The sequence below is a fragment of the Geotrypetes seraphini genome, chromosome 4 (assembly GCF_902459505.1).
Source record: "Geotrypetes seraphini chromosome 4, aGeoSer1.1, whole genome shotgun sequence".
In the NCBI taxonomy this organism is placed as follows: domain Eukaryota; kingdom Metazoa; phylum Chordata; class Amphibia; order Gymnophiona; family Dermophiidae; genus Geotrypetes; species Geotrypetes seraphini.
The window spans coordinates 83,013,472-83,031,492 of record NC_047087.1 but is presented as its reverse complement, the minus strand read 5'-3'; the positions used below and the strand labels follow the sequence as shown (position 1 = coordinate 83,031,492).

Here is an 18,021-nt window from a genome sequence, read left to right as displayed (position 1 = left end):
CAGTCGGGTATAATTGAAAACATGGGTGAAGCTCTAACACAGGCCAATGGGACTTAATACTTTGAAAGAATCGATTACTTAAATCAGTATAGGGGAGCACACAGATCAAGTTTTAATCAATCTCATTATTTTTATTACTTTCTTGAATCAGTAGAGATCTATTAGCATATTTAGCACGAAGATATGCTTTCCTGATAGATTTTTTTGGATATTGCCTCTCACGAAATCTCTGAGTCATTATTTCTGACTGTTTTTCAAACTCATTACGATCAGAGCAGATCCGTCTGAGTCGTAAGAACTGACTCACAGGTATATTATATTTCAGAAAGTACGGATTAGCTTGAGAAATGTAAAAAGTTGTTCCCTTCAACTTCCTTCCTATACAGAGTAGTTTGAATAGATTGATCTTTAGATATCATTAAATCCAGATATGCAATCTTATTAGGATGAACTGTCATAGTAAAGGTGAGATGCGGATCCAAGGTATTCATCCATGTGAAAAAATATTCCAAATCTGCATATGATCCACCCCAGAAGATCAGTATGTCATCCAAATAGCGTTTCCATAGCTTGACATTTTGAAATATTGGTGCAGAATATATATACTCAGCTTCAAATTTAGAGACATAAAGATTGGCTACCGAAGGTGTTAGGGTTGCCCCCATCACTCCACATGGTGGTAACCATGTGGAGCATCTAAACTTTAAAGAACAACAACTGATTTTTTCTCTGAACACTGTCAAACCTAATGGTCTGAACTCTGAAATTGAATGGATGACATTAGTTTAAATCTCTCCTTGCTGTCTTGCGATTCTGATTGGGTACGTCTGTATGAGATCATTACGTCTACCCCTGGGATAAAAAAACGCCGCCGTCATGTCTCTGCTTCAAACACTATCGGCAGTATTCATGGAATCGGCATAACAAAGGTATACGCTAAGATTTTTTGACTCTTTTAAAAAAAATTGTCTCTAGCTACTGATATGGGCTTGAAGATATGTCTGTATGGGTTAGTTGAAAATTATAAGTGAAAGTGGTACGATTGAAACATTTTATGGTGACTCTCTTTTTCTTTTCTGTCAGGGGAAAATACCTTGATAAAGCCCCCTGGGCGAAACATAGCCTATGTTGGTGAAGAGCCCCTGCTATGCTTTTCTAAAAGAGATGATTACCTTTCTAACTTATCTATAATTAAAATATTTAAATAAGAAAAATAATTAAAAAAAATATATATAAAATAAGACCGATGAAGACTTTAGTGCAAACAATTTTGTGAATGAAATGCTCTCACAGCTTGCACCGCTGAGGTCCTAAACGGGAATAAATACCTCTATCTAAGGTTGTGTATGTGATACTATCTGAGAAGAGATATGTCATCTCTAAAGTTCTGACAGTGTGATGCCGCCTACCCATAGGCATAAGACCTAGTCTCCATTAATACATAGTAACATAGTAAATGATGGCAGATAAAGACCTGAACAGTCCATCCAGTCTGCCCATTAGTTATACTCATTAAAAATACGTGATTAAATTAACTTGTCTTTTCTTTGATATTTCTGGGTCATAGATTGTAAAGTACACCTGGTATTGCCATAGGTACCAAATGCTGAAGTTGCCATCCAAGCTCACTCCAGCCTAGCCAACCATGCTGTTTGCAGGATATCTACCATAAAGTCTGACCAGTAATATCCTCATGTTCCAAGTTAGTGGAGTTCCTATTGATGCCCTCCCCAGCCCAATCCTACCCTAAATCATCACATATGGGACACAGACTGTGCAAGTCTGTCCAGTACAGGCCTTTAATTTACATTCGTTGTTTTCTAATTAGAGATCCTCTATGTTTATTCCATGCTTTTTATAATTCCATCACCGTTTTTCTCTCTACCATTTCCCTCAGGAGAGTATTCCAGACATCTACCACCTTCTCCATGAAAAAGAATTTCCTAACATTGCTCCTGAGTCTTCCTCTAGTTTTACCATTTTCTCTTCTCCTCCAGAGTATACATATTTAGCTCTTCCAATCTCTTCTTATATTTCTTTTGGTTCAAACCCCTTACCATTTTTGTTGCCTTTCTCTGGACCGCTTCAAGTCTTTTTATATTCTTCACCAGATATGGCCTCCAAAACTGAACACAATACTGTCAAGTGTGACCTCACCAACGACCTATACAGGGGCATCAACACCTCCCTTCTTCTGCTGGTTATTCCTCTTTCTGTACAAACTAGCATCCGTCTAGCTACAGCCACCGCCTTATCACCCTGTTTATATGACTTTAGGTCCTCAGACACAATCACCCCAAGGTCTTTCTCTCCATCAGTAGTTATCAGCCTATCACCCCCCTGCATATATGGTTCCCTCAGATTTCTACCCCCCAATGCATCACTCTGCACTTCTTCACATTAAATTTTAGTTGCCAGACTTTAGACCATTCTTCTAAAGCACTTGAGGATATGAACTGAGTTTTTAATACTCCTCAAGCAAAAGGTCCATATATAATCAGTAATCCTCCCACAAAAGTCCATGCATAATCAATAATCCTCCAGCAAAGTTCTATCCATGATCAGTAATCCTTTAATATTACTGTATAACAGTCCTTTCTCTTGAGGATTTGGTGGTGATAACAAGGTGTATAAATCCAAGGAGGTGCCCCCAATCTGGTTGTGTAAACATAAGAACAATGTATAATTAGTAATCCTCCAACAAATGTCCATGCATTATCAGTAATTCTCCAACATAGGGACATGCATGGTCCTTACATCTCTCCTTGAGTACCCAGGAGGGTTGTGTTCTAAATTGTAAATCTCTCACTGGCTCAAGGTCCTCAACTGGAACCTCCTTCTCAGTTAAGGTGAGCTCTGGGTTCTTACACCCCTGCCCTGCTGTTTCCCCCTCCAGGTTCCAGGATAGAGAGGTCAACCTGTTCCCCACACTCACCCTGCCCCTTAGGACCTAGCAAGGATGGCTCATTCCCCTCCTTTATCCCAGCTTACTCCCTTGGCCAGGTCTATTCAAATACTATGCTAATTTCCCTATCCTACATCTTTCAATCAGTCTGGTTTACCATCACTGTTCAGAGAATGAAGTAGCAATAATCTTGAGGGTTTGGATCCCTCCTCTGCCACCTCCCACATAGCTCTCTCTGCTAATCTACAACTTCCCATGCAGGGTCTTGCCCTTCACCCTGATTGAACAGATGGGCCTGATGATTCACTCCCACATTCTGCTAACACTAGTGCTAGTTGATCTCTGGGTTTTCCTTCCTCCGGAACTGTAGTGTCTTCTAATGGGACATACAAACAGGGAAAGAGGACACATAAATAGTGAAAGTTGTTTACTATCTCAAATAGTATGAATATGAGAGGGCACACTATGAAACTAATAAGTAGCACATTTAAAACCAATGAGAGAAAATATTTGCTTAACTCAGTATACAATTAAGCTGTGGAATTTATTGCTGGAAGGGTTTAAATAATTTCCTGGGGAGGGTTAGAAAATTGTATAAACTGTAATTATTCATGTACATGTGAGGAAATCACTGCTTATCTCTGAGCAGACAGTATACTGCACAGTTCTTCAACCGCCGGTCCGCGGACCGGTGCCGGTCCGCAAACAAAATCTTGCCGGTCCGCGAAGGATTCGGTCCCCGCCGCAACGAAAGGCCGGCGTCAGCTGACTTGCAACTTCCTGTTGCAGTCGCTGTGCCGGGACTCCTGCCTTCCACCGCGTTTGCCTCCTGCCTTGTCTCCGCACCTCCAGACCAGCAGCGGCAGCTGTGTATGCTTTTAACTTCGGCACAGAGCTGCCCCTAATCAATAGTTTAGCGCGGTTTCATAAGGCAGCCTCGGGGCCTTTGCTAGGCCGGCCCACATCGCATCATCGAAGCGGGCCGGCTATCAAAGGCCCCGAGGCTGCCTCATGAAACCGCGCTAAACTATTGATTAGGGGCAGCTCTGTGCCGAAGTTAGAAGTACACAGAGCTGCCGCTGCTGGTCTGAACTCTTGGGCCGCTGAAGGAGGGCAAAAAGCAGCTGTCCTGGAGGTTTCCCTTCCTCTCGCCTTTACAGGTTCCTTTTTTCCACCTTTTTTTTTTTCCTTCAAACGGCAACGGGCCCCAGCATCGACATCAATCAAGTAAGTTCCACTGTCAATCAAGCGGTTCTGCTCGGCCAAAGCTTCCCCTGTGACATGAGCCACCCTCAGGGGAAAGAAAGTGACCCACAAAGGTGAGGGGAAGGGGGGCAGATGATGGAAGTTGGGGGGGAGAGAGAGAGAGAAGGGGCAGATGATGGAATGGAGGAGATGAGAGAGAGAGAGAAGGGGACATATGATGGAAGTGAGAAGAAGGGAGAGAGAGCAGAAGGCAGATGGATGTCAGTTGAGAGGGGAGAGCAGATGCTGAATGGAAGTGGGGAAAGAACACATACTGGATGGAAGGAGGAGATAAATAAAGGGGGAAGAAAATAGTAAGATAATGGAGGGGTGAGGGAAAGGGGTGACAAGCTGTGTGTAGACACAGTGAAAAGAGGGAAACGGGACTAAATAGTAAGAAAAAATTTAATTTAGATGGAGGCAGAAAATAGAGAAGGAAGACCAGAGAAGAAAAGGGAAGAGAGAGCAGAGAATGATCAGATCTGAGTGTAGGAAATGAGAAGAGAGATATGCTAAAAACCACAGGGGGGAGGGAAGGATAGAGATGCCAGACCATGAGGGGAACAGAAGGAAGATGATGGATGCTAGACCAAATTGGGGGGTGGGGGGGGCAGGAGGAGAGATGGCAGGGAAAGACAGACAGTGAATGGAAGGGGCAGATGCTGGACTGAAGAGACAGAGAAGGTTATCATGCTGCTGTACCGGGCCATGGTACGCCCTCACCTGGAGTACTGCGTCCAGCACTGGTACTTGAAGAAGGACACGGTACTACTCGAAAGGATCCAGAGAAGAGCAACTAAAATGGTTAAGGGACTGGAGGAGTTGCCGTAAGCAAAAGATTAGAGAAACTGGGCCTCTTCTCCCTTGAGCAGAGGAGATTGAGAGGGGACATGATAGAAACATTCAAGGTACTGAAGGGAATAGACTTAGTAGCTAAGGCAGGGAGAACGAGAGGGCACTCTCTAAAGTTGAAAGGGGATAGATTCCATACAAACGTAAGGAAGTTCTGTGGTAGAAAGCTGGAATGCTCTTCCAGAGGCTGTTATAGGGGAAAACACCCTCCAAGGATTCAAGACAAAGTTAGACAAGTTCCTGAACAAGAACGTGCGCTGATAGGGCTAGTCTCCGTTAGGGTGCTGGTCTTAGACCACAGGGCTGCCGCGTGAGCGGACTGCTGGTCATGATGGACCTCTGGCCTGACCCAGCAGTGGCAATTCTTATGTTCTTAGGGCAGACACTGGCTGGAAGAGAGTGAAAAGGCAATGAAAGCAGAAATCAGAGACGACAAAGGTAGAAAAAATAATTTTATTTCTATCTTGTGATTCAAATATATCAGATTTGAAATATGTATCTTGCTAGACATAATTGGGGAGTGCAAAGCCCAGGCAGTGCTTCTTTAGCTTCCAGCTGGCTTAGGGCTCTCTCTGACCAGGGGGCAGTTGCCCTAGTTCCACTCCCCTAACACCATTCCTGTCATGTGTGACTGTGGTATTCTGTTACTTGATATTTGTGTAGCATTCTGTAATAATTTGGCTTATTCAGTTTTCTTGATAGTAGAGGGGATATATGTGAAGGGGAGGGGAGACAGGGGTTTTGTTGATTTTGCCCTGTATTATTTGTATTTATAAAATGACAATTGTATAGAATATTGTTTCTTTTTATACTTTAATAAAATATGTTCAATATAAAATTATTTCAATTCAATGTACGTTGTAAATAGTTAAAGCAGGGGTTCATTCACTCAAAACATCACAAAAACAGGACAGTTGACAAAATCATAAATAAACGGAGAAAAATAAACCTCAATTGTGGGTCGCCAGGACTACACAAGTACCAAAGCTCACCACCTCATCACGGGTTTATGAAAAAAAACTCCGTACAGTTATAAATTACTTTCACACTTCAGCATCAGCAGAATGTTTATCAAAAGATTTTCAAAGGATTTGAAATCAAACGTCCTGTAATTTTCTATAAATCAGAGAGACAGCCCCAAACTAACTAATGTGTGGCAATCAGCTACAGCTGTAGATAAATTCTAAGCAACGTTTAGAAGCGTGGCTAAACAATTATGTATCTTAGCATGTATAAGAGAGTCAAACACTCATCTGAAGAAACATCTTCGTCCCGATAGATAAGATCTTCTATTTCGCCTGCGAACAGGCTACTTCAGGGGAATATTTAACACTGTAGTCTCCACGCTGTCAGCTGTATAACGGGCGGCCAGGCACTCTCAAAATGGCCCTCAGACCGAGATACGCGCCCGACTCGTTTAAAAACTGAATCGAGTCGGGCGTCATGACGTCAACGCAAAGACGCGAAGGGTCATAGGTCAGTCCTCACTGCTCCACATATACTCTACAATCCAGACCGAACAAACGAACCTTGCATTCATAAAAAGGGCTGCCACTCATATTCAGAATTTAAACCTAATGGTTCTATAGTATGGAGGCGATTTATCCATTGTTGTTCTTTTTGCCATAAAAGGTTTCTTATATCACCTCGTCTCATTGAAGGGATCACTTTCTCCACCACCCAACATCTAAGGTTTTCAAACTTGTGTTTAAAATTAATACAGTGAGTCACTATTGGAGCTGTCATTTTACATGTGTTTAAGCAACTTTTATGTTCAGTTATTCTTATAGTTAAATTACGTGATGTCTGGCCCACATAGAATAATTCGCATGGGCATTTTATTATGTAGATCACGTTAGCTGTTTGACAGGTGGAGGTATGCTTAAGAATGTAATTTTTCCCATCAATAGGATTTATAAAATTCGAGAGCGGGGTCATGATTTTACAATTAATGCAATGTCCACATGGGCTGTGTCCAAGAGTAGATTCTGAATTCTCTTCTATAAATTTTTCTTTAGATGTATGACACAGCCAATCACTTAAATTTCTATTTCTGGATTGAGGAAAAATGAATCTTTTATTCGCAAAACATGGAAGTGTTTTCAGCAGTGGGAGATGTTTTTTATATTTCTTAATCATCTGTGGAGATGCACATGTCTGTTTGATAATGCAGGGAATTATTTCAGATTGTTCATTGTTCTCAGAAGATTTGTTGTAATCCAGTAACGTTTCTCTGGGATTGTATAACGCTCTTTTCTTTGCTTTCTTAATTATAGATCTTGGATAATTTCTAGATTTTAATCTTTGTTCCAGTACCTTTGCTTCTTGGAGAAAATTTTCTTTACTATTGCAAATTCTCCTATATCTTAAAAACTGAGCAAAGGGAATACTGGTTTTCAGGTGTACTGGATGCATACTGTCAAATCTTAACAGTGTATTTCTGTCCGTTGGTTTTCGAAATACTGATGTTGTTAAACGGATCCCGTCCAATTGTATACAGACATCCAAAAAGCTTATTTTGTTTTTACTAGATGACATAGTAAATTTGATGGATTCATGGCACTGATTTAGCTCTGAAGCGAATTCTTGAAGTTGGACTTGGGTTCCTAGCCAAATTACAAACACGTCATCTATAAAACGCCACCATTTAAACGCCCATTGAAATCCTATCAGTTTATAGATGAAAGTCTCCTCAAACCACGCCATGTATAAATTGGCTATGGTTGGGGCAAACGATGCGCCCATAGCTATGCCAGAAAGTTGTTTAAAGAGTTCTCCATTAAAAATGAAGTAATTATTTTTCAAAGCTATGGCACTTAGTTCTTTCAAAAATAGTACAAACCCACTCTCAGGGTTATATTGCCTAATCCATAAGTTGACCAAAACTTGAAGGGCTTCATCCTGGGGTATGCTCGTATATAACGAGCAGACGTCAAAAGTAACTAAAGTACAATTTTGTAAGATATCAGGTTCAATGTCATTTAGCATTTTAAGAAACTGTGTGGTGTCCTGAATGTATGACTTAATATCCTTCAAGTGATCCTTTAGCTTTATGTCAATGTATTTACTTGTCTTCTCCAACAGGGAATCTCGAGCCGAGACTATAGGACGTCCAGGGGGATGTTGAGTATCTTTGTGGATTTTGGGAAGAAGATAGAATATGGGAATTTTGAAATGTTGAGGTGTCAAAAACATATATTCTTTTTTTGTTATGAAGCCTTGTTTTAAGGCTTCAGAACTCTTTTGACTCTCATAAACCCGTGATGAGGTGGTGAGCTTTGGTACTTGTGTAGTCCTGGCGACCCACAATTGAGGTTTATTTTTCTCCGTTTATTTATGATTTTGTCAACTGTCCTGTTTTTGTGATGTTTTGAGTGAATGAACCCCTGCTTTAACTATTTACAACGTACATTGAATTGAAATTGTTCTACACAGAATACGATTGTACCTTTATTATATTAGTTAATTCAATATAAAATTATAACTATTTGAGGCTTGTGCGGATGGGATCAGATGGTTTGTGGGACCGAGCTTGCGGGGACGGGGCGGCGATGGTTTTTAAAAAAAAATTTCAGTCTTAGTAGTTTGCCGGTCCACGAAATAATTATTTTATTTCCGCCGGTCCATAGGTGTAAAAAGGTTGAAGAACACTGGTATACAGTGTTCCCGCTAAGCTGCGTTGGCCTGCGCTCACGCACAAAATATTACATCGCAGCGCAAAGTTTCTCTTCACAGCGCACACACGCGTCGGTAAGGTAAGGGGACGCATTGGGGGGATTGCACTTCCCCACAATTGCCATGCTTCGGTTCCTCTTCTTCCTTCCTTCCTCCCCCCACCCCCGCGGGACCCTGCGGCACCATCAACTCTTACTCCCTCTAATGTCGGCCCTGCAGCTCCAGACTTCCTCGCACCTTCTCCCCTCCCCCTTTGGATCGCTATTATTTTAAATGTTATAGCCGCGGAGCTGTATCCATCAGTGGAGATGTCTAACCTCGGCCTGCCCCGGAACTCTTACTGCAACAGTGACTTCCTGTTCCTGCCTAGACGGGCGGCTGCTGCAGTAAGAGTTCCGGGGCAGGCCGAGGTTAGACATCTCCACTGATGGATACAGCTCCGCGGCTATAACATTTAAAATAATAGCGATCCAAAGGGGGAGGGGAGAAGGTGCGAGGAAGTCTGGAGCTGCAGGGCCGACATTAGAGGGAGTAAGAGTTGATGGTGCCGCAGGGTCCCGTGGGGGGGGGGGGAGGAAGGAAGGAAGAAGAGGAACCGAAGCATGGCAATTGTGGGGAAGTGCAGAGCTGCAGGGAAGAGTGTTGCGGTACCCAGCTGGAGGGAGAAGGAAGATGAGGGAGGGAATTAAAGGAGATGCCAGGGCTTGGAGCGTAGGAGGAAGGTATGCCAGTCTAAGGGAAAAGGAAGGGGGAGATGTGAGAGCATGGAGGGGGAGCGAAAGATGGAAGAAAAGGAAAGGAGAGAGATGCCAGAGAATCAGGGAAGGGGAGATACCAGACTATGAGGAGAGGTGTGGGAGAGGGAAGGCGAGGAGAGAGATGCCAGACCAATGGGGTGAAAGGAGAGATGGAAGGGGGAGGCATACAGTTTCTGGAAGGGGCATAGAAGGAGAGAAGATGCCATATAGGGGAAGAGAGACGGCAGACAGTGGATGGAAGGAAGAGAGTTACAAGAAGATGAGGAAAGGAGAAACCACAGAAGACAAAGGTAGAAAAAAATTTCTATTTATTTATTGCTTTAGGAGACATGTGTCACTGTTTCTGTGAAGCATTGTATGCAGAGTCCAGCTTCTTGCTGGTTCAATTTAACCTTTGTCTATGTATTTTTATTTTATCCCCCCTTTTACAAAACTGTGAAGCGTTTTTAGCACCAGCCTTGGTGGTAGCAGCTCTGATGCTCAGAATTTTATGAGCATCAGAGCTGTTACCTCCGTAGCTAAAATCCACACTACAGTTTTGTAAAAGAGGGAGGGGTTAGTTTGTGATTACATATTCCTTACTAGGCGAAGGTGTTTTCTGTGTTCTGTGTGTTCGAAAGACATGGTTTTCTGTTAGGATTGACGGTGTAGGATTGATCTGTGCTGGTCTGGCTTGTTTAGTTTTACAATGGGTGTATTGATGTACTGCTCACTGCAATATGTAAGATGCTGCCTTTTCCTAGGTACTCATGTGTGACGTGTGGTTTGTTACTAAAAATCATGTTTTTCTTACAGATGGGGGGGGGTGCCAAAAAATGATGGGCCCCGGATGTTACATATGCTAGGTACGCCACTGTATGTAAAGATACCAGAAAGCTGGCGTAGCAAAAACTTCTAAGTTTTGAGTATTTAACCCTCCCACAATCTCACGGGCACTCGTTTCAAGTTTATTGAGATTTTGATTTAAACGCAATATCAAATATTTTCAATGCGTATAACAAAAATAAATTTGGGGAAATAAATAAAACCATTTGAACCAGTGTTCCCGCTAAGCTGCGCTGGCGTGCGCTGGCGCACAAAATATTACATCGCAGCGCACACGTTTCTCGTCACAGCGCACGATCGGAAGAGGCGTACGGCAGATGGCAGGGCGGCGAGAGGAGAATCGGGCGAGTTGGCTCATAACTTGCTGGCGCCCGATATTTTTGGCTCACGGTGAAAAAAGTTTGCTCACAACACCCGCCCGCTTAGAGGGAACACTGCTGGTATACTGGATTTGATAGACCTTTGATCTGACCCTTTATGGTACATTTCATGATGTTCTGTTTTCTGGTATGGTTAAGTTACTGAGGAATATATTAGCTCTACTGTATTCATAAGATTAAAAAAAAATAATTGATTCAATCTACTGTCTGCTAGCAGAGAGTATTGCACTCCTATTCTAGATAACTTAAATAATTAAATTTGAAATACAAATTGAGTGGTTAAGCAGATGGCTTCATAACATGAGCTATGATGAAGTGATGCCATTTATATAATTAAAATCATTTGATCTTACTGCAACAGTCATTTCACTTCAGGTTTTGCTGCTGATAAGTACAAGCGAACACAGGTGTGTGTCTTTGTAATATTAACAGTTTACGGGTTAGAGCTAAAAACTTTTCATAAGGAGACCAATATACCGTAAGAACTAAGCACCTTCTTTGCAAAGACGTGCATGGCTCTGTTAACATATGTGGGAGGGGATTTTAAAACATGGAACCAATGCACATTTTGAAAATGAGCCTTTTTAAAATAAACTACTATTACTACTACTACTGTTAATTATTTCTAAAGTGCTACCAGATGTACGCAATGCTGTACAGAGTCACCTCCCAGAACTATTACTAGTAGTATACAAATTATCTTGTACAACTTTACTTATCTGCTCACTATACTCCAAGGAAATCCCATGTGTATATTGCATCGAAGGAGGAACTGTTTCTCTGTGCCAATTTTTATGCATGTATATCCCCAGAAATTTTAAAATAGCCATTTTCCAAGGGGAAACGGCTTTATAAAATTACCCCATAAATGAATGTTAGATCCCACAGAAAAAGCTTTGATTAAAGGGATCAGGGATTTAAGGACCAGACTCAGTAAAGATGTTCAAATTTGTGCCCAGATCGCTATTCTAAAAATGGTTGGGCACCATTTAGAGAATAGTGTTGGGATCCACACCCAATTTGGGGTGTGAAGATTTACACCAACTGACCTGGTATTGCATGTAAATTAGGCATAGATCTCCCAAAATTCTAAAATACTATGCACATCTTAAATGAATGCCCATGCCTCTCCCATGGTTACCCCCCCCCCCCCCTTTCATTTGTGTGCTAAAAATTAACATGTCCGTTTTATTTTTATTTTTTTACAATAGTGCCTAGCAAGATGTGTGCATAAATTCAAATTGTTGCCAATTAGAGTCAAAAATTGATTGTTAAGGGTGTTAAGGATTGAATTTTATAATAAATGCTGCCTAAAAAGTCAGTGCAGAAACAGCATTCAAAGTTATGAGCTGTATTTAGAATAGAGTTTAGTGCTGGGAAATGCACCTAACTATAGACGCAGCCATTTACACCAGCTGAAAGGTGGTATAATTCCTCATGCCTAAATTAAGTGCAGATCTCCCTTATTCTCTAACTAGGTGTTTAAATCCAAGGAAGTGCTCCTGATCTGCTTGTGTCATCCCATTTCCACACCTCCTTTTTTGACTCGCGTGTAAAATTTTGACACGGATCCCAAGCCCAAATTTACAGGTGTAAATTTTAAGATCAAGTAGCACCGATAATTGCTTGCTTATTGGCACTGATTGGCTCATTCAATTAAATTACTTTTGTAAATTAGGCACACACACAAATTTGCATGCACAATTTGTAGTACTTTTGATAGAATTAAGGGGTAAGTGACTCGTTACTCAATTAAATTGCACACACAGTTTTAGAAACATGATGGCAGATAAAGGCCAAATGGCCCATCTAGTCTGCCCATCCGCAGTAAACATTGTCTCTTCCTCTCTCTAAGAGATTCCAGTCCTATCCCATGCCTTCTTGAATTCAGACACAGTCTCTTGTCTCCACTACTTCCTCTGGGAGACTGTTTTAACTAGCATGCATAGAATTTAGAGGTAATTGTGTCTTGTAGTGAGCCTGAGGCCCCATCCCTATACTTATTTCTAGAACATCTCTAATAAGAACAAAACAGTATATCAGTTTTGCTCTTAGCAAAAGACCCTTCTATTTGTTGTGTTAGCTTTCTTTGTTTTTCTCTCCTTTCCTTGTCCTAGACAATAGATAAGGCATACCAGAGCCTGCATGCCTGCTTTTAAAATATAGCCAGACACAATCCAACCACGTGTTTTCTTCTCAGACTCCTAGAAAATAGTCTAGGCTGTACTGCAGCTCATGATTAATGTCTGTTTTAAACCTAAATGGATATATTTTATTGGCTTTCAAACAAACACACTCCAAGAGAATACCTATTTCATGATAGTACAAAACAGTCATTAATGAAAACAAATCATGCTGCTTAGATTTTGAAAGAACAGGAAAAGAAATTGCTAACTATGGAAGTATCTTTATGTGGAAATGAGGGCCAGCTTCATCCTAATCACTTTTCTGTGGTACTGCCTCTCAGTATTTATTCTCTGAAATAACTTATGAATATCCCTCCAAGTGACTGAAGCTCTGCTCAGTGTATCTGCACTGTCCTTTTACTGTAAGCAAAACAATATGTTTAATTTTATTCCAGGGTTATACTCTGTGAAGCATATATTTAACTCCAGATTATAGAGTTTTTTTTGTGTAGTTTACCACTCTCCTGGGAGAAAATAATGATAGAATATAGCAGGGGCGGACTGACAGTGACCTGGGTCCTTGAGCAAAAACTTACTTCTAATCATTTCTATAGTGCCACTTGACATACACAGTGCAGTATACAGTATATGCAGGTACTTGTCCCTAGTGATCTTACAATCTTAAATTTTGCACCAGGGACAATGGAGGATTAAGCGACTTTCCCAAGGTCACAAGGAGCTGCAGTGGGAATTGAGCCCAGTTTGCCAGGATCAAAGTCCACTGCACTAACCATTAGGCTACCCCTCTACTCCAAAAGGGTCATGGGATCCTAACCACTTGTCAAAGATGATTAAACTAGATAGTGGTTAGGGTTCAGTGGGCCTCCTACTGTTGTGGGCATTTGGCTACTGCCCTGTGGTCAGCCTGCTCTGCCATAGGGATTAGTTAATAGTTATCATAATCTTCTGTGCAAGGCAGGGGATTTGCTCACAATGTGCATTGTAGGTCCTCTGAATCAAAATCTAATTGCCTGTTATTGTTTAGCGGTGGATTTTTATTGGATTTCTTTTCTCTCTTTGCATATTCAAAAGTTGCCACATAATATGAAAACCATGCAAGAATAAATGTGTGTAATCTCAACCATCTTGTAAGATCCTGTTATTGCATGGCATTGTGCTGTATAATTAGATATAGTATTACTGTGCCAAAATGACTATGACAAAGTACTAAATGCAGACCTAGGTTTCTCCCTTTTAGGATCTACAAAAGAGACTTTTGAAGCCAGCAGGTTCTTTATGGATCTTTATCTTTTTATGAATTCTGATTAAATGATTGATGTTTAATGAATATCAAATAAGTTTTGAAAACTTATTGACATTCTTAGCTTCTTATTTTTTTAATCCCTAGGATTATTTTAGTTGCAATTATACATGAGTCATACAAATTCCAATGGATAAAAATATTCATATTTGCCTATTAGACTCTACATTGACTTTTTTGAAATCCCTTGCTTGGGAGCATTAGATAAATTACTCCATTCATTAACATCTGTGCATCATCCTTATTTATAGATATTAGCCCTCCAGCACAAGGTGTGGACCACAGGCAAGTTCAGAAGGAGCTGGGAGATGTCATTGTCAGACTGCATAACCCTGTCGTATTGACACCGACCTCTATCCAAGTCACGTGGACAGTGAGTGTCTGATAGCTAACTGGCATGCAGAATTAATCTTGTTTTTGTGCCCATATAGTTCTTTCTTTTTCTTAATAAAGCAGTGCTCTGCCTCAGTAAGGATTATAACATGTTAACTTCTATTTAATAAACCACATCTTGGTTTCTCGGCTAATGCACAATAACTGCAAAAGTTAACTTAGGGTGGCTGCAAACCCTCCATGGTTATTGTAGGCAGTGTTCCTTGCAATGGGAGAAGGCAGCTGTGCTACAAATGTAGGACTGGGTAGTATCATACATTAATGATAAAGCCATTAATGTGTAATATGCAGTTAGGACTGGATTCTCGAAAAGCCACCGAAAGTTAGTCGCCGGCAGACAACTAGATCACACCTACCGGTGACTAACTTAAGAGTTTTAATTAGTTCTAATTGGTGCGATAATTGGTTGCACCATTAAAAACTAATTAAAAACTCGTTAAAAAAATTTGGCAATGCTAGGTGGCCTTCGGGACTGGCACCTAGTGTCACTTAGTGATGTTGAAGCCTGTAAGTGTGTATGTTTAGGGGCAGCACTGGATTTTGGCATCATTAGGTGACACTGGCCGCAGTTCTGCAAAGAACCTAGGCGCCAGAAATTTAGGTCTGTAAAATCCTGGCCTACATTTCTGGTGCTTGGGGTCCTTGCTAGGTGCCGGTATCCCTGATTCCGAAAGCACACCAGGCTGTGATTAATATGTAGCAGATGCCTATTTTCAAAAGGACATCCATGTTGGAACATCCCAAACTGGAATGCCCAAATTATGAATGGGGGAAAAACAATGGATGTCTGTATAGCAGCGTTCTTATTTAATAGCCACACAGATATCCATGCGGAGCAGAAGGGCAGCCTAGAGATTAGTGCAGTGGACTGTAAACTAAGAGTTCCAGGTTCAAATCCCACTTTATTCTTTTAGGGCCCCTTTTACAAAGCTGTGGTAGTGAGTATCGGCCTGGCAAATGCAACATAGCCTATGGGAAGTGAATGGGCTGAATCACATTTGCTGTGTGGGACTTGCTACTGCGGCTTTGTAAAAGGTGCCCTTATTTTGCAATTGTGAGTTCTCCAGGAATAGAAAAACATCTACTGTACTTGAACGTATGCCACTTCAGTAGCCTTCAGGCTTGCAAGTAGCTTATATTTAGGCACAGGAAGTATTTTTTCTGTTCTGGAGGGTTCACAATAACAAAACAAAAAAAGTTAAAGTAGAATTTGAATCTGGGTACCGTGGTTTAAAGTCCACTGCACTAACCATTAAGCAACTCAGCCTTGCTTCTTGCTTCCAGGAAGTGATGTCATAATGGAGCCAACCCCGTTGCAAGCAGCAAGTAGAAGATGCTGCTCAAGCTGGCGAATATTTAAAGAGTTATAAGGGATGGGGGAGGGAAGGAGGAGAGGCACCAGTGTCTCCTGCGAAAACGGCGCCCAGAGTGGTCTGCTCTCCCCCACCCCTTACTATGCTACTGCATGGAAATCCATTTCAGTATTTTGAGACATCCATATGCTTTGAAAATAAGTGCCTTAGGTGCCTTTGTATTTATAAAATAATGACTAAATAGGTTCCTACTTACTCTCTTAAACTATGCACCCACCGTTGTATAATTATCTTTCTGTGTTTTCTTCCTCCTTCTATTTTGATAGTGTTCTACAATAGCTTGTAACAATGCTTCAGACAGTGGTATAGTAAGGGGAGGGAGGGGGGGGCTGACCGCCCCGGGCGCTGTCTTTGAGGGGATGCCAGCACCTCTCCACCCCCCCCATACCATGCTCGTGCCCTCCCTTTCCCACCCCCAACTCTTTAAGTCTTCACCAGCGCAAACAACTTTTCCAGCCTGCTGCTCACGCCGGCCTGGCTCCCCTCTGAAATCACTTCCAGGTCGCAAGTCCAGGAAGTGACATCAGAACGAAAGCCAATGCTTGCGTGACCAGCAGGCCAGAGAAGCTGCTTGCGCTGGCAACAATTTAAAGAGGTATGGGGAGAAGAGAGGAGGGTGCAGGGGGCACCACCGCCCTGAGCACTTCCTACCCTTGCTACGCCACTGGCTTGAGGAAGCAGGTTTATGTAAGTTAAGAGGAATGAATGGAGGTAGGGGAGTCCAGCAACTAATATTTCATTTTTTTGCATAACAATATCTATTGATCTGCTCTTGGAGGACTAGTTTATCCTGCATCTGGTCTTAAATCCAAGACTCTTGTTGATTGAACTCTGATGTTCAGGAAGTCTGCAGTGTTGTAGTGACACTGGAGCTTGTGCTATTCCGCAAGTAGATTTCACAGTGACGTACAGCTAATAAGCAGGAGGCTATGACTCGGAGCATGCCAAACTGGTAAGGTATTTTCCATGTTAAATTTTCAGCAATTATAGTCCTATCATTGCTAGTGAACAAGAAACTGGTAAGGGTATTCAGCGATTCTCAGTAAAGCCCAGCAGCACTGCAGTCAAAATGGAGAATTGCTGTAGGCAGTGCTACGGGGGAATTCACTGAGAGGATTAGGAAAGGTGGATTTACATTCACAAGTGTATTCAGTAAAAAATCCCTTCAGACTGGAACTAATAGGGCTGTGATCATCCAGCCGTAATTGGAGGGTGTGTGATACTGTGAATATCTGATGCAACCACATAGGTTAATATATTAATTTATTGGTGCTTAGCTGCTTGTTTGGATATGTATAGCAGCTTAGGGAGCAAAAATAAAATAAATGCTTCATCCTTTTACATATCTCCCGTATCCGCTGGTCTTATTAGGGCATTGTGGAAACTTTTGTGAAAAGGATATATAACAACTATGCCAGCTTATGAAAATGTTTGTTTTATTCACAGTATAAGTCCATTATATTGCTAGTGAAGCTGTGTGGTTTTGTCAGTATTGATATTATAGCATTATTATTGGAGTTAATTTTTAAAAGGATGTCCAGTATATAATAATAATAATAATAATAACAATTTATATACCGCAGGACCGTGAAGTTCTATGCGGTTTACAATGATTAAAAGGTATTACAGATCAAGTGGAATAAACAAAGTTCAGATTTAGTGAATAACAGTTCTAAAGATCATTTGTTGAGGACTAAGATTGTATAGGTCAGTTACCTAAGTACTTATTCATATAAATCCACTGTCTGTCTGGTTTTCAATATGTTTATAGAAAGTGGTAGGCAGGAAATCTATCGAATCATCCCACCACTATCTGTATGGGGCTGGGGCAGAGTAAGAGTGGAGTGAACAATATTTATTTTATTTAAGTACTTATATACCACTTATAACCTAAGTGGTGTACACTCAGGTACTCAAGCATTTTTCCCTATCTATCCTGGCAGGCTCACACTCTATCTAATGTGCCTGGGGCAATGGGGGATTAAGTGACTTGCACAGGGTCACAAAGAGAAGTGTGGGATTTGAACCCACAGCCTCAGGGTGCTGAGGCTGTGGCTCTAACCATTGCACCACACACTCCCCCACACTCTCCAGCTAACCTGTGCCCTGTTATTTATATGCTATCTGTAACTGAATATAGCCACTATTACATTACATTAGAGATTTTT

The 18,021-nt window shown here is 41.4% G+C and overlaps 1 protein-coding gene across 1 annotated transcript in view; it reads left to right on the top strand.

Moving 5' to 3' along the window:
* The window catches only part of ROBO2 (roundabout guidance receptor 2), an 884,946-nt gene that overhangs the window by 742,807 nt on the left and 124,118 nt on the right, over positions 1–18,021 (top strand). Inside the window, 1 exon segment of the mRNA XM_033941714.1 lies at positions 14,339–14,460. Coding sequence (XP_033797605.1) covers positions 14,339–14,460 — 122 coding nt within the window.